At 39.8% G+C, this 24,856-nt stretch overlaps 1 protein-coding gene across 3 annotated transcripts in view; it reads right to left on the minus strand.

Moving 5' to 3' along the window:
- dtnbp1a (dystrobrevin binding protein 1a) overlaps window positions 1–24,856 on the minus strand; it is a 68,310-nt gene that overhangs the window by 34,796 nt on the left and 8,658 nt on the right. For all 3 annotated transcript variants that reach the window (XM_062991953.1, XM_062991954.1, XM_062991952.1), the window contains exons 5-7: window positions 23,624–23,756; window positions 12,007–12,139; window positions 3,226–3,248 (exon numbers count right to left, since the gene is read on the minus strand). In XM_062991953.1, the coding sequence (XP_062848023.1) occupies window positions 3,226–3,248; window positions 12,007–12,139; window positions 23,624–23,756 (289 nt within the window). The remainder of the gene's footprint in view (window positions 1–3,225; window positions 3,249–12,006; window positions 12,140–23,623; window positions 23,757–24,856) is intronic.

A 24,856-nucleotide genomic window follows, 5' to 3' on the forward strand; every position in this document is an offset into this window, starting at 1 on the left:
TACACTGCTATACAAGTTGTACACTGACTACTCTAAGTTATATCCAAGTTTTATTTCTATAGTGTTGTCCCATGAAAAGATATAATGAAATATTTGCAGAAATGTGAGGGGTGTACTCACTTTTGTGATACACTGTATGATGATACATCATATACATCATATCTACTGTGAAACACAGTGGTGACACCATTATGTTAGGGTGATGTTTCTCTTCAGCAGGAACTGGGCAATTGATTAGGTTTGAAAGAAAAAGAGATGCCAATTCTTGAGGAATACATGCAGCCCTCTGCTGGACAGCTGAAGATGGGCTGGATGTTCACTTTCAAGCACAACAACTCTAAACACACTGCCAAATAAACGGCAGTGGCTTAATGCCAAGTTCACACTACACGATCTTTGGCCAGATTTCGCTTGGCGACTGGTCGGCGGCGCTAGATTTGCCGGCTCAGGATCAACTTGGCGTTCACTCGGCGATCGAAACTCGGCACTCAGTCGCTATGTGTGAACTACCCAACAACTCGATCCGACCGGCTTGCTGAGCGCTCGGCGACCGGATTGAGATTTCTAGCATGTCAGATATCTGATCTCAGTTGCACGTCTGGCAATGAGTGCTCTGTCGAACAGCCAATGAGAACGCAGGATACAGTGTGAGGGGGAAACGCAGGGGAGGAGTGTAAACAGGTCGGACAGGGACATAATATAGTTTATATCAGAATACACCGGCACACACACAAGCTTTACAGTATTTCTGACTTGATCGTTCTCTACAAAACACCAACGTTGCATTGCAAAAATACTTATTAACCTCCAACTCACTACAGAACAATCCATACTGTTTGTGTTGCCAAATCCACTCAGATTCATTTATTTTTCCTCCTTGATTTAACGCTGCACATCAGCGCACAAACACTTTGATCGCTCGCTACTTGTTGACGTGCATTTTTGGACGTGGTATCATTAAACCCCTCGTCACTTCTCGCGTTTGTTTTCGTGACAAAACATAGTGTGGGAGACCAGAGAAGCTCGCCTGTGATTCCAGTTGGTGATAGATCGTGTAGTGTGAAACCCCCTATCACCGATCAGTCGTGTAGTGTGAAATATACACCGACTGAAAGACTCCCGAGTGCAAAAGATTCAGTCGTGTAGTATGAACTGTACAGCGACCCGACAAATCAGAAAGTCGTGTAGTGTGAACTTGGTATAAGTAAACGAAGTTGAATGTCCTTCAGTGGCCAAGTCAGAGCCAGGCCTTCTCGTCCAACATCAGTGTCTGACCTCACAAATGCGCTTCTGGGAGAATGGCCAAAAATTCCCATAAACACACCCCCAAACCTTGTGGAAAGCCTTCCCAGAAGAGTTGAAGCTGTTATAGCTGCAAAGGGTGGGCCAAGATCATATTAAACCTTATGGATTAAGAATGGGATGTCACTCATATGCATATGAAGGCAGACAAGCGAATACTTTTGGCAATATAGTGTATGAGAGAAAATCTGTTGATGGACTTGAAGAAAGCAATGACTGATCTCAAACAATTCTGTAATGAAGAAAGGAATAGGCAAATATTCTCCAATTTAGGTATCTAAAGCTGGTAGGAACATACAGTATCAAAACAGACAGATTTTAATTCTGTCTCTAATTAAAGCAAATTTCTAAATCAGGGGACTGATCACTTCTCCAACCTGTTATTCTAGTTTTTTTTAATAATTTTTTTATTCATAAAAAAAAAAAAAAAAAAAAAAAAAAAAAAAAAAAAAAAAAAAAAAAAAAAAAAAAAAAACATTTCCTTTTTTCTTATGATCTGAATGCTGCTATGCAAAATGTGTAAATAAAGCTGGAGTAAGACGAGTTTTAAATTCAGGCTGAAAGACGAAAAAGTGAAGAGGTACAAAGATCTATCGGCACAATAAACAATAGTTCAGGTTTAAAGCCACACAAGCTTACAGAACAGGACTTCCACACAACACAATTTAGTCTATTGAGCAGTAACAAGCAGTCTGACAGCCAAATGAAGTGTAGTGGAAATCAGGATGCTACTGTTAGTCACCATATTGCCAACTGAAGTTTGGTGGAGATGAAATAATGATCTGGGGTTGTTTTCCAATAGTTTAAAATGAGCCCATTAGTCTTAGAGAACGTAAATCTTAATATTACATCATGCTAATGTCTTATATATTGTGTGCCTATAACTTAGTGGCAACACTTCAGTGAAGACCATTCCCTGTTTCAGCATGATACTGCAGTAGTTTACACTTGGAATAAAAAACATGACCCCTGTGGAGCCACAAGTTAAATGACTGCATGTCCTGAACCTTATGCAACACATCTGTAATTAATTGGAATGCAGTCTGCAAGCTAGTCTTTAATTATCCAACATCAGTACTGGCAATGCAAACCTTGGTTCTAGTGCAAATCTGTTCTACACTGGGAGTTAAAAAGGACCTCTGTACCTTTGCCCATAACTTTGGCAAATGCTGATCAATTTTCAAAATTCTTTCCCTTTTGCATTTAGAATAAAATTTGCAACAAAGTGATTATCTTGTCCACCACACCTTAAGCATGTAGTTGCAATTTATTTATTAGAATTTTAACGTCATGTTTCACACACTTTTGTTACATTCATGACAAGACAGGTACTCATTACACAAGGTTCATCAGTTCAAGTCTTTAATGTCAAACACAGCCATGGATAATTTTGTATCTCCAGAGAACATGCAACACTCCACACAGAAAGGAACCAGACCGTTCCACCTGGGAATCGAACCAAGGACCTTCTTGCTGTGAGGCAACAGTGCTACCCATCAAGCCACCGTGCCGACCTGTAGCCCTCAATACCTTGTGAAATTTTACCATGATATTTTCTTATTAATCATGCATGGCAACTATGAACAATAAAATGTCATTTATGACCAAATTCAACACTGATTATCTGTTTTTGCAATTGCAAGTTACGTTGTGTGTGAAAGCATTTTGAAAATTAATCAACATTTGCCAAAGTTATGGGAAAAGGTACAGAGGTTCTTTTTGACTCACAGTGTAGTTGGTACATGATGTACAAAACATTCACTGCCCAACAATTAAGGTAATCATAGGAAATTATAGAATTGAAAAGAAATCTGATTTCTCATATCCAAAAATTGGTCAGTAAAGATCTTTACAGACTATGAAGAGTTGAACATTACCAAGTGCTTTCAAATGTTACATGGAAATCATAGACAAGCATCTTACCTTTTAGAGCTTCCAGTTCTTTTCTACAAAAAAACAAGAAAAAAAAAACAGAAAGTTAATGAATTTTGATACATTAAGCAGCAATGACACCAAGTCAACTGTACTGCAAAGCCAAGTAAAAAAACAAAAAATAAAAGAAATGTTATAGTATGGTGTACTGAGAATATATTGGTATGGTAATATGCTGTAATAATGAAATCTGTAATAGTTAACATAACATAGCATACTGGTATTTTTATGTTCCCCCTAGGAAATGGTGAAAAAATAACCCCAGTGCTTTGAAATACATATTCCAAAAACACCCATTTTAAATATTTAGTTTGTTTACTACAGTTGTTGCCTTGCTTGTGTGTTGGTCTGCATTTACAGTGGGGTCAAAAAGTATTTAGTCAGCCACTGATTGTGCAGGTTCTCCTACTTAGAAAGATGAGAGAGGTCTGTAATTTTCATCATAGGTACACTTCAACTATGAGAGACAAAATGAGAAAAAAAAATCCAGGAAATCACATTGTAGGATTTTTAAAGAATTTATTTGTAAATTATGGTGGAAAATAAGTATTTGGTCAATAACAAACAAGCAAGATTTCTGGCTCTCACAGACCTGTAACTTCTTCTTTAAGAAGCTCTTCTGTCCTCCACTCGTTACCTGTATTAATGGCACCTGTTTGACCTCGTTATCTGTATAAAAGACACCTGTCCACAGCCTCAAACAGTCAGACTCCAAACTCAACCATGGCCAAGACTAAAGAGCTGTCGAAGGACACCAGGAAGAAAATTGTAGACCTGCACCAGGCTGGGAAGAGTGAATCTACAATAGGCAAGCAGGTTGGTGTGAATAAATCAACTGTGGGAGCAATTGTAAGAAAATGGAAGACATACAAGACGATTGATAATCTCCCTTGGGGTCAAGATCTCATCCCGTGGGGTCAAAATGATCGGTGAGCAAACGGTGAGCAAAAATCCCAGAACTACACGGAGGGACCTGATGAATGACCTGCAGAGAGCTGGGACCAAAGTACAAAGGCTACCATCAGTATCACACTACGCCGAGAGGGACTCAAATCCTGCAGTGCCAGGCGTGTCCCCCTGCAAACCTGGTGAAGACTTACAGGAAACATTTGACCTCTGTCATTGCCAACAAAGGTTATGTTACAAAGTATTGAGTTGAACTTTTGTTATTGACCAAATACTTATTTTCCACCATAATTTACAAATAAATTCTTTAAAAATCCTACAATGTGATTTCCTGGATTTTTTTTTTCTTCATTTTGTCTCTCAGTTGAAGTGTACCTATGATGAAAATTACAGACCTCTCTCATCTTTCTAAGTAGGAGAACCTGCGCAATCAGTGGCTGACTAAATACTTTTTGGCTTCACTGTATTTGGTGTTAAACATTTTTATATGTATTTAAAACTAACTTTTTCATCATCTTTCCTTAGACAAAATCTCAGAGCTTACAACTGACCGCATATCTGAGAGTTAGATGGTTATTATATTATGAGTTTTCATTAGCATTTCAGCATTTACAAGAGCAGAAAGAAGCCCAGCTGCTTTCTGGTTCGTTGACTAACATTCAAGACGCACAATTTAGCTGCAGGCTCAATGTGCATTAAACATGAAGAGAAATGGAAGACACTAATGTAAAGTGCATCACACGTTTTATCCTTTCATACAAGGGGGGATGTGATAAAATAATAAGAATTCCCGGGGGCAGGGGAGGCAATTGACCTTATTCTGAAGTACATGGAGTAGGAGTGCTATGGTGTGTCAAGGGTGTTTGAAAAGGAAAAGGGTGGTTTTACAGTATGAGGTATTAAGCAACCATTTAAAATGTCACAAGTGGGTGGTAAAAATGAAAGAGAAAAACCTATGAAAAGTTTAAAAATGTAAACGATTCAATCCTTTGTCAATTGCATTTCTGTTTTCTTGCTTAGGCGATGTGAGAAAATGATAACATGCTGGACTGCACCAACCAATAACTTTTTTTTCTTTTTCAGAAAGAATGGTAATGCTTTACTTGACCTTTTTGTAGTGTCTGACCTAAAACTGAAGCTAAAGCAGCATCAATTCAAATATAGAGTAGCCTTAGGTTATAGAGTGCTTAGAAATCTCACTTTAAAGGGTGTTATGTTGATGTGTATAGAACTACTGGACCAGTAATCAAAAGGCTGCTGTTCAAGCCGCACTTAAGCCAGGTTGCATTGTAGGGCCCTTGAGCAAGGCCCTTAACCTTAAATTATGTTTAACAACAATTGTAAGAATAAAAGCATCTTCTAAATGCTGTCGACTTGGAAGTGTGCTTGGGTTCATTGTATTGTTGAAAAATCTAATGATCACCAAGGCCTAATTTTACCACAGAAGGCTTAACATTCTCCCTCAGAATGCCTTGGTATTTCTGTGCATCCATGATGCCAGTCACACGGTCAAGACTGACACTTACTGCAGCAGAAAAACATTCCCCACATCATCACTGACCCACTGCCATGCTTGATTAGGGGGATTGTGTTATTCTGGTCTTAAGCCGTGCCTTTGTGTGCCAGACAAACTGCTGATCTATTTGGAGAAACAGTTCCAGTTTTCGTTCAGCAATTTAAAAAACTGTATCCCAGATTTCTTCTGGAATATTCCAGTCTACCATTCATGTGCTTTTTAATCAAGAGTGGCATGTGTCATAATATCCAACCATGAAGTCCTTGATTTTAAAGTGATCTTCTTATGGCTTTCACTGACACATTTGTTCTAGGCTCCATCATGTCATTCTGTAAGTCTTTTGCAGTAACACAGGGGTTTTTCTTTGCTGTCCTGATGAGATTGCTGCTTGGGCTTTTAACCACGGCCAGGCAGGTTCGTTGCTGCACCACAAGTTTTGGACTTTCGGACATTACTCACAATAGTGGCTCCACGATTGTTCTTGGTTCAATAAAATTAGCTTCGCTCTCAGCTTGTGTTACAGTTTCATAGTTTTCACCAAAGTTGTAACACAGCCTGAACACATCTGAGTGGTATTTAGATATAGCAAATCACATGCTTATTAATTGCATTCCCAATGATTTAATCATGTAGCAACCCAACTTGCAGTAGGTTAAGATCAGTAATATTATGTATGGGGAATAATTGTGACATGGCAGTATTAACAAAACATCCTGCTACTCTAAAATCTCGATCCCTCAGACTCAACAATCGCTGATATAACCACATGGGCGAGCGATTACTTTGGCAAACCTTTGTCAAGCACTACAATACAGAGTTACATGCACAAATGCCACTTAAAACTTTACTGTGCAAAAAAGAAGCCTTATGTTAACCATGTCCAGAAGTGGTGTTGACTTCTCTGGGCTCAAAGGCATCTAGGAGGGACCAACACACAGTGGAAACGTGTATTGTGGTCAGATGAATCAGCATTCCAGTTCTTTTTTTGGAAATAAAATGGACGCCATGTGCTCCAGACCAAAGACAAAAAGGACCATCCAGACTGTTATCAGCAAGTCCAAAAGCCAGGGTCTGTCATGGCGGTGTCAGTGCCTTTGACAAAGGTCATTTACACTTCTGTGATGGCAGCATTAATGCAGAAAAGTACATTGAGAGCAACATATGCTGCCTTCAAGATGTCATTTTTTCCAGGGATGTCCATGCGTTTTTTAACAAGACAATGCAAAACCACATGCTGCACACATTCAAAGGCATGGCTGCGGAAGAAGAGGGTACGGGTATTGGACTGGCCTGCCTGCCTGCAGTCCTGACCTGTCCCCATTAAAGAATGTGTGGAGAACTTTGCAAAATGCGACAATGACGACCCCGTACTGTTGCACATCTTAAGACGTGTTTGCAGGAAGAATGGGACAAAATAAAAGCTGAATCACTTGGTCTCCTCGGTGCCAAAACGTCTTTTAAGTGTGGTGAAATAGAAAGGCAACATTACAATGTGGTAAATGCTTTACTGTCCCAACTTTTTTTGGAATGTGTTGCAGGCCTGAAATGAAGAAATTAATGTTTATTAATAAATTGAAGTTGACCAGACAACACATAAAAAAATATCTCCATGCTCCATGCATTTTCCATGCTGTCTCAAAACTTTTCTGATTTGGGGTTGTAATTTATTACAATTTATTATTATTTATTTAACAAAATGATCTGACAAGGATTAGTCAAAAAAAAAAAAGACATGGCTTGACAACATACTACATACTTTGCAGCATATACTGCAGCATTAAACGAAAAAGCAAATTCAGACAATCCTAAATAAATAAAAAAATCTTAGTCTGTTGGTCATGGTGCAAAATGTCGCTAAGTAGTCGCTTTAGATCCTTTACAACTAAAGGAGCAGAACTTAAAAGGATTTCGCCTTTCTTGAGAAGGGCTTTTGATGCTACAGCCACCTGCCACTTCTTCAACAACCATCAGTTCAATTCATCTGCTGAGCACATCTTCAAAAAGTCTGATAATGAGCCGGTAGGGAAAAAAAAGAGAAGATGAGACACACAAGTACTGCAGGGCTCTGCAGGGAAATGCACTGATTTAGAAATAGAAAAGCTAACAGGGGATCAGCTGATGAATGCTCCGAAATATCTAGATACAATTATGAAATAAAAATAACCAAATCAAGCTGAGCTAATGAAGTGAAAGAAGGACACAATTTTAGACAAAGTAGAACTGATATGTGAGACAAAACTATAGCATAAACCAAATCAGATGTCATTAATCAGGGCGTGATGAACCCAGAAATATTTGCAGATCCCTGTTTACATTTACATTTTCAGCATTTAGCAGACGCTTTTATCCAAAGCGACTTACACAATGAGCAATTGAGGGTTAAGGGCCTTGCTCAGGGACCCAACAGTGGCAACTTGGTGGTGGCGGGGCTTGAACCGGCAACCTTCTGTTTACTAGTCCAGTACCTTAACCACTGAGCCATCACTGGCCCTGTTAAAATAAGAAGCAAAAAATGCATGTTGCCAAGAATTAAATTAATTTTGATTAATACTAATATGTGATAAGGGGCGGCACGGTGGCTAAGTGGGTAGCACTGTCGCCTCACAGCAAGAAGGTCATGGGTTAGATCCCCAGATGGGGTGGTCTGGTCCTTTCTGTGTGGAGTTTGCATGTTCTCCCCGTGTCTGTGTGAGTTTACTCCGGGTGCTAGTGCAAGTGAGGTAAATTGGAGATACTGAATTGTCCATGACTGTGTGTTCGATATAACCTTGGGAACTGATGAACCTTGTGTAACAAGTAACTACCGTTCCTGTCATGAATGTAACCAAAGTGTAAAACATGACATTAAAATCCTAATAAACAAACAAACGGGTGTCTTTGTAAAAGGTTTACCTTACTTTAACCATCTATTTTAAGAGCTGTTTAGTAAGTTTATATTAAAAAACTATATTGACAACGAGAATGAAGAGCAGGAATGGCCACAAAGAATATGGTAGAGATTGGTTGTAAAAATGTCTACAAAACAATTTACAGATGTCGATTCCGACTCCTGGACATCATGGATAGTGTTTCTCTAGAACATTCTGTCTTCTGTATAGGTATTCAGGCATCTAATAGCTTATTAATGGCTTGTTCCTCTAATTGCATCTATCCATCTTCTTGATGGCCGTCACCATAATCGTCTTTTCCAACAAACTGGTTCTTCTCAGATTGTGTTCAAAATAAGAGAGCTTTAGTTTGGTTAACTGTGCTTCGGGTAAGACTATGAAAATGTTGTTGGTAACACTGCTGCCACAAGGTTGTGTCTGTTTATGCTGTCTGTTTCAATCTGTGTGTGTGTATGTGTATGTGTGTGTGTATGGTGTCTCGAGCACAAGCACACTCAAGTTGTTTGTTTAACCAATGTTAAAAGAAAAGGCCTGGTTCCAATTTACCTTAGAGTTGTAAAAATCCTCAAACCATGTCTTCATGTTCCTGGCTTTTTGACCAGGTGTACATTTCTGCTAACAAAGGGACATCCCCAAGCTGTTGCCACACATTTAAAAGCATAAAGTTTTATATTAGTGATATTTTATACACCTGTTAAAATGTAAAAGGTGTGGTGGAAACACCTGAACCTAATCATTAGGAGGGGTGTCCACTAGGGGTGGGCGATATGGCCTTTACATAATATCACGATATTTTGGGATATTTTGGGATATTTTTGCGATAACGATATTCACTAGCGATATATAAGAACACTTTTTCTTAAAAACACAAAACAATGTAGTTCTGAAACATTCTAACTAATTACAGTGTTTATATTTTGTATTAGTACAGGCTGTATTTGTATTCATATTGACAACATTTATATTAAACAAACCAGCAGAGTCTCACAATCACATTTATGTTGTCCGTTTTACTTCAAATAAATGAGCATCAAAAAAATCCCGAAAACGTTTAATATTTGATAATGCTTTGCTATCATTGCAAAATGAAACTGCACGATAAACAGCAGCACCGCGACCTAGATCAACCACACAGCAGTATAAAATCATAACGGCAGCTTACCTTGGAGGCCATCTTGTATATTTCCAAAATATTTCCAAAATATTTCCAGAATATTAAAATCCATATTTAACTGTGTTTATCCACCTAACTAATGAAACCGTCTTAGATCTTTTAACTTCATTTATTCTCTCGGCTGTCGTGGTTAAAAGCTGAAACTCGTAATTCGTTCACTTATTTGTCAATTATACAACAACCAATAAAGAGAGATTCCGCCCGAAATTTTAATTCGAAGCTCTGATTGGTTTATACATCTGAATCTCTTGAACCGGAGTTGTTTTGCCCACAGAGTGAGCAAAACAAATGAATCTTTAACATAGATAAGAGCACAGTTTTCTGATTCGATTCCAATTAACAATTCTTCTGAAAAGAGTCGTTTCTGACCGTTCTCAGTGATTCAGTTTCCATGCTCATACGCGAAGGAAAGCGTTCCGCTTAGCGCTTTTGTATTTTAAACGTTCTCAGATGGTAACCTGTGTATTTTATGTTCGGTCACTGACAAAGTTTTTGTCCTCACATCATTCTCGGACTCCTGCAGTGACTGACACTCCTCGTACTCACGCGGGTGCTTTTGCTTTAGGTGGTGAAATAAATTTGATGTGTTGCCACCTTTTGTTACAGTATTTTTGCATGTTTTGCAAATTACAGTCGTTTGTTTGGAGTCTGACTTTCTGTATCCAAAAAACTTCCACACTAGTGATGTAGCTCCTCTCTTAGTGCTAACTCCGGTACTACTCTCTGCATTGATCGCCATTATTTCACTGTTACGCGCTTGAGAGCGAGTGACACCCGTTTGCTAACAATATCGCCATATAGCAAAAATCATATCGAATTTACAACTATACCGACATTATCGTGAGCGATATTAAATTGCCCACCCTTAGTGTCCACGTACTTTTTGGCAGTACGGTGTATATCCAGATACTATCTGGAAACCAAGGGCAAAATTATGCAAGGTATAAACAGGTCCATAGCTATTTATTTCATTTGCCAGCCTTTCCATATTCCACCAGAGTTGCCCACACCAGTTTTGTGAGTAAAAATCATACAATGTCAAGATCTTGGTCTGCCAATAATGGCTTGAAAAAAAAACTTGCATCTTCATGATAAATCTTACGTAATAACATCATTCATCATGTTTACAGTGTATAAAAAGGACATTACTTGTCTGTACAGCTAATTTTCCCCATGTGATTCTGAGTAACATAACTGCCAGTCCCAAGCTCTGCCTATATGACCAAAGCCAGACTGGAATAAACCCAAAACCTATAAGCTGTAGCTGCAAGTCATTCTGCTCCAGTCTCAGCCTCAGCTCATCTGCGTTGAGAGTTTAGGTTAGAATATCAGCAGTGCTACCAACCTGGCTTGGCATTCGACAGACACAAATGGCCGTGTCTGAGAAAGGGAGAGTCGAATGGGGTTCATCCTTATTGTTGCTGCAAAATGCAACCTCTGTGTTTGGCTGAGGTACTGGCACAAGAGGTAAAGAATTGCCATGGGTATAGCATGACTTGCATAGTACAGTTCTTTGTGAGAATCCACTGCTGGCTGGTGAATGTTGAATGAGAAGGCCTGGCTTGCAGTCAACGTTCCAATTAATCCCAAATGTGTTCCAGGCCTCACATGCCACACCAAACTAAACAAACCCTGTATTTAGCAGCCTAGCATTGCTCACAGGGGCACAATCAGGATAGAATAGGAAAGGGCTTCACCCAAACTGCTGTCAATAGACTGGAATATAGATTTTATTTCATAAAACTGAATATATACAAATGTTTTGATGGTAAAATTTAATGTCACCTGACCACCCACAGCCTCCACTCTTTCAGGACATGCTTTCCTATAGATGTCAGATGTGCCTTTTGGAATTGGTGCCCAATTAATCTAAAAAGCATGTGAGGTCATGTGCTGATGTTGGACAATCAACATTTCCATTCATTCCAAAAGTGTTTAATAAAGTTGAGGTCAAGCTGTGTGCAGATCACAGGAGCTCCACCAAACCAAACTTGTCAAACCCTGTTAAGCACAGGGGTATCGTCATGCTAGAACAGGAAATGACTTTTACCAAGCTGAAAAGAATTTAGTTCCCAAAATTGATTTTACACACTTGTTAGTAATAAATGTGTGGCTAATATGCCCAACCTAATGAGTAGGAGTGTTCACATACTTTTTTCCATGTAGTGTAATTCTGTACATAATTACTAAACAGCGCTTAAACTAGTGTGCTCATTAACCACATCTGTTTAAGTACAAGGATCTAAAAACAAGAGTCAGTTGTTGTGAGAGAGAGAGAGCCTCATTACCTTTTCTTTTTTTTATAATTCTCCAGCTGCAGGATCTGTAAGTGCTTGAAGCGCTGAAGCTCACACTGGCTGCAAAGACTGTCTAAATACGTCAGATGACTTTCCATCTCCTCAAAATCTGCCTCGAGCTGAGCTGTGCCAAAAAAAGAAAAAAGACAAAACACAAGACTAAGATATGCAAAGAAACAGCAAATGCTTTTTCTAGTGCATAATACACTTTATCATCCAGTTTTACAAGAGAGTGGGGTCACAGAGTTGAGTCCGGTGGTGCCATTAAAGCCTTTTGGGATGAATTTGAATTGTGCTAGATTATCAATTCGACCTACTTGAGGTCACTTTCAGAGTACTTGTAAACAAAGCTATTCAGTGACTCCAAGTGGCACTTGTGAGAAGGTTCTCAAACTCAAAATAATATCTACATACCAAAGATAATCTGCATTTGTCATACTCGGATCTGAAATGTGAAAACAGATTTAACTCACCTATGACTTTTTTGAGTTTGAGCTACAATGTGTAAAAAAGATTTCTTGACTAGAGTTCATGTTAGGTTTGGTCTGCCTGGGCAATAAAATCATGTAAATAAATTTATAGTATGCATGTATTTACAACCACTGTATTTGGATGTTAGTAAATTTAAAGTAAATTTAACATTTATTTTATTTAACATGTTACTGCCCATTTATCATGGTTGACATTGCAAGCAAAAATTCAGATATAAAAATAATTATTACAAAATAATAATTCACAGAGTTGAGCAGAGTAAGTCGCACACGCAGCGACTTCAGACTCGCAAAAAAATTACTCGTAAACAACAAGAGTCCCTAGCATCAGCATGAGTTAACATTAGTTATGTGTGACAATTGTATATACAGTGTATCACAAAAGTGAGTACACCCCTCACATTTCTGCAGATATTTAAGTATATCTTTTCATGGGACAACACTGACAAAATGACACTTTGACACAATGAAAAGTAGTCTGTGTGCAGCTTATATAACAGTGTAACTTTATTCTTCCCTCAAAATAACTCAATATACAGCCATTAATGTCTAAACCACCGGCAACAAAAGTGAGTACACCACTTAGTGAAAGTTCCTGAAGTGTCAATATTTTGTGTGGCCACCATTATTTCCCAGAACTGCCTTAACTCTCCTGGGCATGGAGTTTACCAGAGCTTCACAGGTTGCCACTGGAATGCTTTTCCACTCCTCCATGACGACATCACGGAGCTGGCGGATATTCGAGACTTTACGCTCCTCCACCTTCCGCTTGAGGATGCCCCAAAGATGTTCTATTGGGTTTAGGTCTGGAGACATGCTTGGCCAGTCCATCACCTTTACCCTCAGCCTCTTCAATAAAGCAGTGGTCGTCTTAGAGGTGTGTTTGGGGTCATTATCATGCTGGAACACTGCCCTGCGACCCAGTTTCCGGAGGGAGGGGATCATGCTCTGCTTCAGTATTTCACAGTACATATTGGAGTTCATGTGTCTTTCAATGAAATGTAACTCCCCAACACCTGCTGCACTCATACAGCCCCAGACCATGGCATTCCCACCACCATGCTTGACTGTAGGCATGACACACTTATCTTTGTACTCCTCACCTGATTGCCGCCACACATGCTTGAGACCATCTGAACCAAACAAATTAATCTTGGTCTCATCAGACCATAGGACATGGTTCCAGTAATCCATGTCCTTTGTTGACATGTCTTCAGCAAACTGTTTGCGGGCTTTCTTGTGTAGAGACTTCAGAAGAGGCTTCCTTCTGGGGTGACAGCCATGCAGACCAATTTGATGTAGTGTGCGGCGTATGGTCTGAGCACTGACAGGCTGACCCCCCACCTTTTCAATCTCTGCAGCAATGCTGACAGCACTCCTGCACCTATCTTTCAAAGACAACAGTTGGATGTGACGCTGAGCACGTGCACTCAGCTTCTTTGGACGACCAACGCGAGGTCTGTTCTGAGTGGACCCTGCTCTTTTAAAACGCTGGATGATCTTGGCCACTGTGCTGCAGCTCAGTTTCAGGGTGTTGGCAATCTTCTTGTAGCCTTGGCCATCTTCATGTAGCGCAACAATTCGTCTTTTAAGATCCTCAGAGAGTTCTTTGCCATGAGGTGCCATGTTGGAACTTTCAGTGACCAGTATGAGAGAGTGTGAGAGCTGTACTACTAAATTGAACACACCTGCTCCCTATGCACACCTGAGACCTAGTAACACTAACAAATCACATGACATTTTGGAGGGAAAATGGCAAGCAGTGCTCAATTTGGACATTTCGGGGTGTAGTCTCTTAGGGGTGTACTCACTTTTGTTGCCGGTGGTTTAGACATTAATGGCTGTATATTGAGTTATTTTGAGGGAAGAATAAATTTACACTGTTATATAAGCTGCACACAGACTACTTTTCATTGTGTCAAAGTGTCATTTTGTCAGTGTTGTCCCATGAAAAGATATACTTAAATATCTGCAGAAATGTGAGGGGTGTACTCACTTTTGTGATACACTGTATATGTACAGGGGTTGGACAATGAAACTGAAACACCTGGTTTTAGACCCTCAGGGGTTGGACAATGAAACTGAAACACCTGTCATTTTAGTGTGGGAGGTTTCATGGCTAAATTGGACCAGTCTGGTGGCCAATCTTCATTAATTGCACATTGCACCAGTAAGAGCAGAGTGTGAAGGTTCAATTAACAGGGTAAGAGCACAGTTTTGCTCAAAATATTGCAATGCACACAACATTATGTGAAGTTGAACATCTCCCATGGCCTGCACAGTCACCAGATCTAAATATTATTAAGCCACTTTGGGGTGTTTTGGAGAAGTGAGTCAGGAAACATTTTCCTCCACCAGCATCACGTAGTGACCTGGCCACTATCCTGCAAGAAGAATGGCTTAAAATCCCTCTGACCACTGTGCAGGACTTGTATATGTCATTTCCAAGACGAATTGACGCTGTATTGGCCGCAAAAGGAGGCCCTACACCATACTAATAAATTATTGTGGTCTAAAACCAGGTGTTTCAGTTTCATTGTCCAACCCCTCAGGGGTTGGACAATGAAACTGAAACACCTGTCATTTTAGTGTGGGAGGTTTCATGGCTAAATTGGACCAGTCTGGTGGCCAATCTTCATTAATTGCACATTGCACCAGTAAGAGCAGAGTGTGAAGGTTCAATTAGCAAGGTAAGAGCACAGTTTTGCTCAAAATATTGCAATGCACACAACATTATGGGTGACATACCAGAGTTCAAAAGAGGACAAATTGTTGGTGCACGTCTTGCTGGCACATCTGTGACCAAGACAGCAAGTCTTTGTGATGTATCAAGAGCCACGGTATCCAGGGTAATGTCAGCATACCACCAAGAAGGACAAACCACATCCAACAGGATTAACTGTGGACGCAAGAGGAAGCTGTCTGAAAGGGATGTTCGGGTGCTAACCCGGATTGTATCCAAAAAACATAAAATCACGGCTGCCCAAATCACGGCAGAATTAAATGTTCACCTCAACTCTCCTGTTTCCACCAGAACTGTCCGTCGGGAGCTCCACAGGGTCAATATACACGGCCGGGCTGCTATAGCCAAACCTTTGGTCACTCGTGCCAATGCCAAACGCCGGTTTCAATGGTGCAAGGAGCGCAAATCTTGGGCTGTGGACAATGTGAAACATGTATTGTTCTCTGATGAGTCCACCTTTACTGTTTTCCCCACATCCGGGAGAGTTACGGTGTGGAGAAGCCCCAAAGAAGCGTACCACCCAGACTGTTGCATGCCCAGAGTGAAGCATGGGGGTGGATCAGTGATGGTTTGGGCTGCCATATCATGGCATTCCCTTGGCCCAATACTTGTGCTAGATGGGCGCGTCACTGCCAAGGACTACCGAACCATTCTGGAGGACCATGTGCATCCAATGGTTCAAACATTGTATCCTGAAGGCGGTGCCGTGTATCAGGATGACAATGCACCAATACACACAGCAAGACTGGTGAAAGATTGGTTTGATGAACATGAAAGTGAAGTTGAACATCTCCCATGGCCTGCACAGTCACCAGATCTAAATATTATTGAGCCACTTTGGGGTGTTTTGGAGAAGCGAGTCAGGAAACGTTTTCCTCCACCAGCATCACGTAGTGACCTGGCCACTACCCTGCAAGAAGAATGGTTTAAAATCCCTCTGACCTCTGTGCAGGACTTGTATATGTCATTTCCAAGACGAATTGACGCTGTATTGGCCGCAAAAGGAGGCCCTACACCATACTAATAAATTATTGTGGTCTAAAACCAGGTGTTTCAGTTTCATTGTCCAACCCCTGTATATATATATATATATATATATATATACAGTATATATATATATATATATATATATATATATATACAGTGTATCACAAAAGTGAGTACACCCCTCACATTTCTGCAGATATTTAAGTATATCTTTTCATGGGACAACACTGACAAAATGACACTTTGACACAATGAAAAGTAGTCTGTGTGCAGCTTATATAACAGTGTAAATTTATTCTTCCCTCAAAATAACTCAATATACAGCCATTAATGTCTAAACCACCGGCAACAAAAGTGAGTACACCCCCAAGAGACTACACCCCTAAATGTCCAAATTGAGCACTGCTTGTCATTTTCCCTCCAAAATGTCATGTGATTTGTTAGTGTTACTAGGTCTCAGGTGTGCATAGGGAGCAGGTGTGTTCAATTTAGTAGTACAGCTCTCACACTCTCTCATACTGGTCACTGAAAGTTCCAACATGGCACCTCATGGCAAAGAACTATCTGAGGATCCTAAAAGACGAATTGTTGCGCTACATGAAGATGGCCAAGGCTACAAGAAGATTGCCAACACCCTGAAACTGGGCTGCAGCACAGTGGCCAAGATTATCCAGCGTTTTAAAAGAGCAGGGTCCACTCAGAACAGACCTCGAGTTGGTCGTCCAAAGAAGCTGAGTGCACGTGCTCAGCGTCACATCCAACTGCTGTCTTTGAAAGATAGGTGCAGGAGTGCTGTCAGCATTGCTGCAGAGATTGAAAAGGTGGGGGGTCAGCCTGTCAGTGCTCAGACCATACGCCGCACACTACATCAAATTGGTCTGCATGGCTGTCACCCCAGAAGGAAGCCTCTTCTGAAGTCTCTACACAAGAAAGCCCGCAAACAGTTTGCTGAAGACATGTCAACAAAGGACATGGATTACTGGAACCATGTCCTATGGTCTGATGAGACCAAGATTAATTTGTTTGGTTCAGATGGTCTCAAGCATGTGTGGCGGCAATCAGGTGAGGAGTACAAAGATAAGTGTGTCATGCCTACAGTCAAGCATGGTGGTGGGAATGCCATGGTCTGGGGCTGCATGAGTGCAGCAGGTGTTGGGGAGTTACATTTCATTGAGGGACATATGAACTCCAATATGTACTGTGAAATACTGAAGCAGAGCACGATCCCCTCCCTCCGGAAACTGGGTCGCAGGGCAGTGTTCCAGCATGATAATGACCCCAAACACACCTCTAAGACGACCACTGCTTTATTGAAGAGGCTAAGGGTAAAGGTGATGGACTGGCCAAGCATGTCTCCAAACCTAAACCCAATAGAACATCTTTGGGGCATCCTCAAGCGGAAGGTGGAGGAGCGCAAAGTCTCGAATATCCGCCAGCTCCGTGATGTCATCATGGAGGAGTGGAAAAGCATTCCAGTGGCAACCTGTGAAGCCCTGGTAAACTCCATGCCCAGGAGAGTTAAGGCAGTTCTGGAAAATAATAATGGCCACACAAAATATTGACACTTCAGGAACTTTCACTAAGGGGTGTACTCACTTTTGTTGCCGGTGGTTTAGACATTAATGGCTGTATATTGAGTTATTTTGAGGGAAGAATAAATTTACACTGTTATATAAGCTGCACACAGACTACTTTTCATTGTGTCAAAGTGTCATTTTGTCAGTGTTGTCCCATGAAAAGATATACTTAAATATCTGCAGAAATGTGAGGGGTGTACTCACTTTTGTGATACACTGTATATATATATATATATATATATATATATATATATATATATATATATATATATAATTATTATTATTCCATATATTCTGCTCTCTAATAGCGCTCCTGCCGTCTTAACCCGCGATGCACGCAATGGGTAAATGTTACAGCCGGCTTCTGGATAGTGATGAAGTGTCGCTCCCTACTCCCTACACAGTTTGAAGTTCACTTTATTTGAGCATTCCAAACCTTTGGACTGGAATCTTACTTAAAATGGTGGAATACCCTACGTAGTGCACTTTACATGAACAACTGGGCTGAATGGAACGCTCCTACAGAATTGGCGCTAATGGTTGAAAGACCGCTTTTTGAACCAATCAGACCTTCTGATTTAAATTTTTTGTAAGAAATGCTGTTATTTGCATTATTCAGTTTGCGTCACACAGATGATGTGTCAGTGAAACGCTTGATTGACTTTCTAACAAGTTAGTGTTTTACAAATTTACATATTTACAAAATAATGGATTATATTCCTAATGGGACAACACACGGTTATAAATTTTATAGCATCTGGAAGAACATAAGCTAAGGTAAGCAGTGGTTATGCTTTGGTTTTTTGCTGTGTTTTGGATTTTGGCCGCTGTCCCATGATTCATCGCGTGCTTTTGTTTTGCAGTGAAAACAAAACGTATCAGTTTAAGCTTTTAACTGGTACCTTCTTGTTACGGAAATTACATTCATTTGCACAATGACTAGGAAAGTAAATGGCAAAATACAGTTGCTAATCTGTTGTTGTTTTTTTATCTGAACTTACATATTATTTGGTTATTTTTACACTACATTTCCAATATGTTTTGTGTATATTATATTAACTCGTGACTTGACTCGTACTCTAGCCTAAAGACTTGCGACTTGACTTGGACTCGTATTTTGTGATTTGTGAACATCTCTGAAGTTGAGTCGTGTGGCCCGTTAAAGCCTTTTGGGATGAATTTGAATTGTGGTAGATCATCAATCCAACCTGCTTGAGATCACTTTCAAAGTACTTGTTAACAAAGCTATTTAGTGACACCAAGTGGCACTTGTGAGAAGGTTCTCAAACTCAAAATATTTGTCATACTTGGGATCCGGGATGTGGAAAGAAATTTAACTCACCTATGACTTTTATGAGTTTGAGGAAAAAGTGGAAAAAGAAAGATTTCTTGACTAAGGTTTGTTGTAAGGTCATGTTTTACACTTTGGTTACATTTATGACAGGAACGGTAGTTACCGGTTACACAAGATTAATCAGTTCACAAGTTTAATGTCAAACACAGTCATGGACAATTTAGTATCCCCAATTCACCTCACTTGCATGTCTTTGGACTGTAGGAGGAAACCGGAGCTTGCAGAGGAAACCCACGCAGACACAGGGAGAACATGCAAACTCCACACAGAAAGGACCCAGACCGCCCCACCTGGAAATCAAACCCAGAACCTTCTTGCTGTGAGGCAACATTGCTACCCACTGAGTCACGTGCCACCCTGTTAGTAAATATTACTTCTTTTTTTTTTACATTATACTTTATTTTATTATTATGTTTAATATATTAAGGCTCATTTATCCTGGCTGACATGGTTGCAATGATTCAGATATGAAAAAATGATTGTAGCAAAAAAATGGCAGTTGGAAAAACACAGCCCTCTTGTGTCCTGCTTACAATAGTTAGACTATATGAACAAATGTATATAAACAGTGGAAATTCAGCTTGTTGGACATCTCATTTCAAAACCATGGGCATTAATGTGAAGTTGCCCCCTCCCACTCAAGTCAAAAAACATTTGTCAGGTCTGGGACTAAAGCTGATGTCTACATCCTGAACTATCTGTACTGTACCTACTGCCTGTTTCTATCTGCACAAGTGTACTCGTAAAAGTTGGAGTTCGCTAAAGCTTAGTGTGTGAAAGCATCCTTCTTTACATGCTGAGAGCAAATATGCCATGGTAACTTAATATAACAGCAAAAATCAGCAACAACAGGATGCTTTTTGGTTTGCCCTGCTGCTGGTGTTTGGGGTATTGCATTTTCTGTAGCCTTGTTTACATTTATTTAATGCGTTTCATGACTGTTCTAATACAATCTATTGCAGTTTAGTTTAGAATATGGCACTTGCCAGCGTGCTCACAGTGCCAGCCCCAAGCCCGGACAAAAATTAGAGACCGTCCGGTGTAAAAAACTATGCCAAGAGGGCATCCGGTGTAAAAACTATGCCAAGTCTAGTAGACAGACCAGAGTTGACATACAGCCAGGAAAAAAATCTCAGGTTATTCTGTTTGGTCTGTAATGTTACAGCCCAGGTGTGGTCACTGGTCAAGAAGGATAACTACATTCCACATGAATTACTGGCAATAAAAACAACCACTAAATCTGAAATCACTGATTTAAAAACACACCGGACCATAGATTACCATGGAGCAAAGAAGGAACACAAGTTTTCTAAACTGTCCTTCCACACCTCATACTACAGTGCTTTCAATATAGGTAGCAAAGATTCACTTTAGCCAGCACTGTGATTATATGTGAATTAAAATAGCTCAGTTTTCTGTTTTAGTTTTGTTTTTACAAGAAACAAAGAATTTAACCTGTACACAATCTAACACTAGAATTACAGAACTGCAAGATCGGCTCAAGATAAGATCAAGATAAAAGCACAACTCTAACGAATACTAGATCCTTGTGACAACTTTTTACATTGAGGGGTTTTTATTCACACTTCTCCCCTGATTTTTGACACCTAAAATCACCCGAAGTAGGCTATTGCCCCACCCACTGCTAAAAAGTTCCCAGCTCTAGGCTACAACATGGCTAACAGAACAAATGTTTGTCTTCTTTGTGCCACTCTGCAGCCCCATTTTAATGGTTAACAGGAATAAAAACATTCACTCTCAGTAAAGTCTTGCACGGTTTAAATATTTGTGCTTTCCTTATCAGGCAGAACGTGTCAAAATACTTTCCCCGCATTGCGTTCTTGTGAAAAAGCTTCAAATGAATGTGAACGTCCTTTAGCTGCAAATGTTAGCAGATGGTGTTCCACAGGAGTTCCTCTCAGTACCTTCATGTATCAGTGAGCAGCTGCTCTGCAAGATCACTCAAGGTGATTGTGCTGTTTAAAAAAGGCATTTATTCACACACAAACGTTTGTATGTATGTATGTATGTATGTATGTATGTATGTATGTAAAAAGGCAGAGATAAAACAAAAATCTGTGATTTTATCTTAAGATTTAAAATATTTTCACTGAACTTTGGAATTTGATGCCTGCAACACACTTAAAAAAGGTTGGAACATAGAAATGTTTACTACGGTTACATCACCATTCCAATTAATTACTATTAATATTGGGAACTGAGGATAATAATTGTTGCAATTTTGCAAGTAAACTTTTTGACCATTCTTGCTTCATACAAGACTTCACCTGCTCAACAGGAGGCAGATCTGTACTGCAGATAGGCCAGTCAAGCACACACACTCTGTGTCTATAAAGCCACACTGTTGTAGCGTGTACAGATTGAGGCCCATTTCCACTGTCCACTGGTCCATCTAAGATGGGCTCTGGCCCAGGAAACTCAGAATTTCTGAAAAGTATTGAGTTTTGGATATCTCTTTTTAGAACAGTTTCAGGTTGCATTCCTTGATGCTCTCGTACATTCAACAGTGGTTTCTGGCCTTGCCCTGAGATTTCTCTGGATTCTCTAAATCTTTTCACAATTTTATTCATGGTAGTTGATGAACGACCTACATTGTTTAAAATCCTTTAGTGGAGCCTTTGGAGGACCCTCCTTTCATACCCTAATATGATATCCTCACCTTTTACCAATGTACCATTTTTACTAGAGATGCATGAGTACCGATACTGGTATCGGGTATTTGCCCGATACCGCGCTCATTAACTTGTACTCGCAAACGAGGCTCCGATACTCTGAGCGCTCGGCGACCGGATCGAGTTTTCTAGCATGTTAGATATCTGATCCAATAGGTATTGGTATCGGTATCGGTATCAGCAAGTACAAAAATACATGTACTTGTACTTGTACTCGGTTGGGAAAAAATTTTATTGATGCATCCTTAATTTTTACTGTTAAATATTTTCAAATGGTGTAATTTGAATGTCATGTTATGTCACTATGCCTTCATCACTTTGCAATGGTCGACTGCACAGATGGATCAGCTTTCTTCAGTGTCCTAATAATGTCCTAATAAAGCACAGCAATGACATAGTACTGTGAGTTGCACTGGCAGAAGTGCATCAGATGCAGCCATGTTGAATAAGAGTGTCTGCAAAATGCTGTGAATTTAGATGTAAAATCATAAACTAATTAACTACAAAATCATGCACCAGTGGCCACATTAAGTTTGCTTTTTACAACTGTGTTTGCTTCCCATTTTTAAGCAGAGTTAGTGTTGGATAAGCCGCTAATGCTGCTTATATATAAGCTGCTAAAATTAAGATGCTAATGCAAACATAACTGGTATTAAACATTATAAATATTTTAGAGAGCACATCCAAGTCAAATGGTCTTAACACCTTTTTGCCACTAATTAGTCAGACAGCACATACATTTATAATGAAGAGCTTGAACCTCCATGGCTTGTGGCCACATTTTAGGTTATTGAGATATTTGTGATCCCACCACAACCACACTACTCCCCCCTTGGGCTATATTTCTAGTGCAGTACTGTAAATAAGAACATATTTTAGAAAACATTGGAACTTTGTTATTTAACTATTAAATGTGAGACATCTATAAGTAGCCTAAAGCAATAAAATTGATGGAGTACAAATTCCAAGGTTGAGAACAGCTTGCTTGATAAGACCCATTATTGCATAAAAGGGGTCAAAAAGGGAGCACATAAATTATATATACCTGTAGGATGTTAAAAATTTTTTGCAAGACTAACATTGGTGAAAACTTTAACTTTGAGGACATTTTCTCTTTGAGACTCCACGGACACAGAAATGATTGGCTACATCTGGGGGATGACTGAAGTCCTGTGATTAATCACGCCCTGTCCAGGAAAACAACAAATATGGGATCATGAGCAGTCACAGCACAGTGGTTAAAGTACTGGACTAGTAATCAGAAGGTTGCTGGTTCACACAGACATGACTGGCTATGTCAGTGGGGGGATGGCAGAATCCCAGCTATGAAATGGAGTCCTGTTATTGTGCCCAGTAATTCTGTGAAACCAGGCCCACTGTGACCCTGACCAGGATGAAGCGGTGGTAAAACATAAAAAATAAAATAATGATGAATTTTAAAATGCAAAAAAAAAATATTAATGGGATTTGAGGAGATGGAATCATGAAAACACATTTAACTTGAACTTTGTTCAGCTTGAAACTTTTAATTGTAAACTGATTAAATCTCTTAATATTTTTCATTACAAAGCTGTGTTCATCTGTCCTTTGATAGCTGATATTGTGTAACGCCCCAGTTCCATTTAGACAGAACTAGACCTATGTCATAATGTTACCACCACCGTACTTCACTTTATGTTTGGTGTAGTTATAATCCCACAAACCATGTTTTTCCATGGATGGGTTATATAGTATACTAGTTCTGTGCGAGTTGTGAATCTCACCAATTCGGCCTGTGATGTTTTGCAGGTCAGTGAGAAAGGCTGGAATCTGTTGTAACTGTTCTTGCAGTTCTAGCAGAGCTCCTCTTCTCCTCTCCCAGTGAGCAGAGAGCATCACCACCTCCCCATCCACTGCCTGATGAATAGCCAGAGAAACATATTTTGACCCACAAATACAATTTCTACTGATCCGTATATTAATGATTATATTTGCATTATAAATTTGCATCTGTAGTCACCTACAATGATGATTATGCACACATCATGTAATTTATTTTACATTTTATTCTGTGTATCGTTTGAACTCTCGTACACACAACTCTCGTTGCACTTACATTATCATTACTCTGATAAAAATAAATTATAATCACATGGCATGAACTATGTTTCTGTAAACTCAATATGACAGGAAAAGGAAAGATGCATTACATTCTTTGTAAGTAATTTGATGATAAAATAACATTTAGAAACAAAATGAACAATTTAACTGTATTTTGCAAATATAAATACATATAAAATCTGACAGCCCAAAAACACTTACAAAGTAGAGATAGAGGCTTGTTTACCACTTTGTAACATCTCTTTTCTATCAGTTACACTTTTTGATCATTTGGGGACTGAGAACACTAATTGGTGCAGTTTTGCATGTGGAATTTTTGCCCACTCATACAGGGCATCAGCTGCTCAACAGGCAGGCAGGCCTTTCAAGCATATGCATGTGCAGAATGAGGCCTGGCTTGTCTAGCTAAAATAATTATGAACTACTAGCCTTGATGGCAGCATGTCTCTCTCTAAAATCCCAATTCACACTTCCACATCAATAGTACCTTCACACATATGCAAGTCACCCATTGTAGACTAGATTTACATTTTAGCATTTAGCAGACGCTTTTATACAAAGCGACTTAGAGTACTGTGATATTACGAAGGTTAAGGGCCTTGCTCAAGGGCCCAACAGTGGCAACCTGTCAGTGGTGGGGCTTGGACCAGTGACTTTTCAATTAATAGTCCAGTACCCTAACCGCTAGGCTACAATTGCCTAGAGGGCGGCACGGTGGCTCAGCGGTCCGGGTCCTTTCTGTGTGGTTTGCATGTTCTCCTCGTGTCTGCGTGAGTTTCCTCCGGGAGCTCCGGTTTCCTCCCACAGTCCAAAGACATGCAAGTGAGGTGAACTGGAGACACTAAATTGTCCAGGATAAAAGTGCAAAACATGTCGTTACAATCCCAATAAAACAA

This window comes from Trichomycterus rosablanca, chromosome 3 (assembly GCF_030014385.1).
Source record: "Trichomycterus rosablanca isolate fTriRos1 chromosome 3, fTriRos1.hap1, whole genome shotgun sequence".
NCBI lineage: Eukaryota > Metazoa > Chordata > Actinopteri > Siluriformes > Trichomycteridae > Trichomycterus > Trichomycterus rosablanca.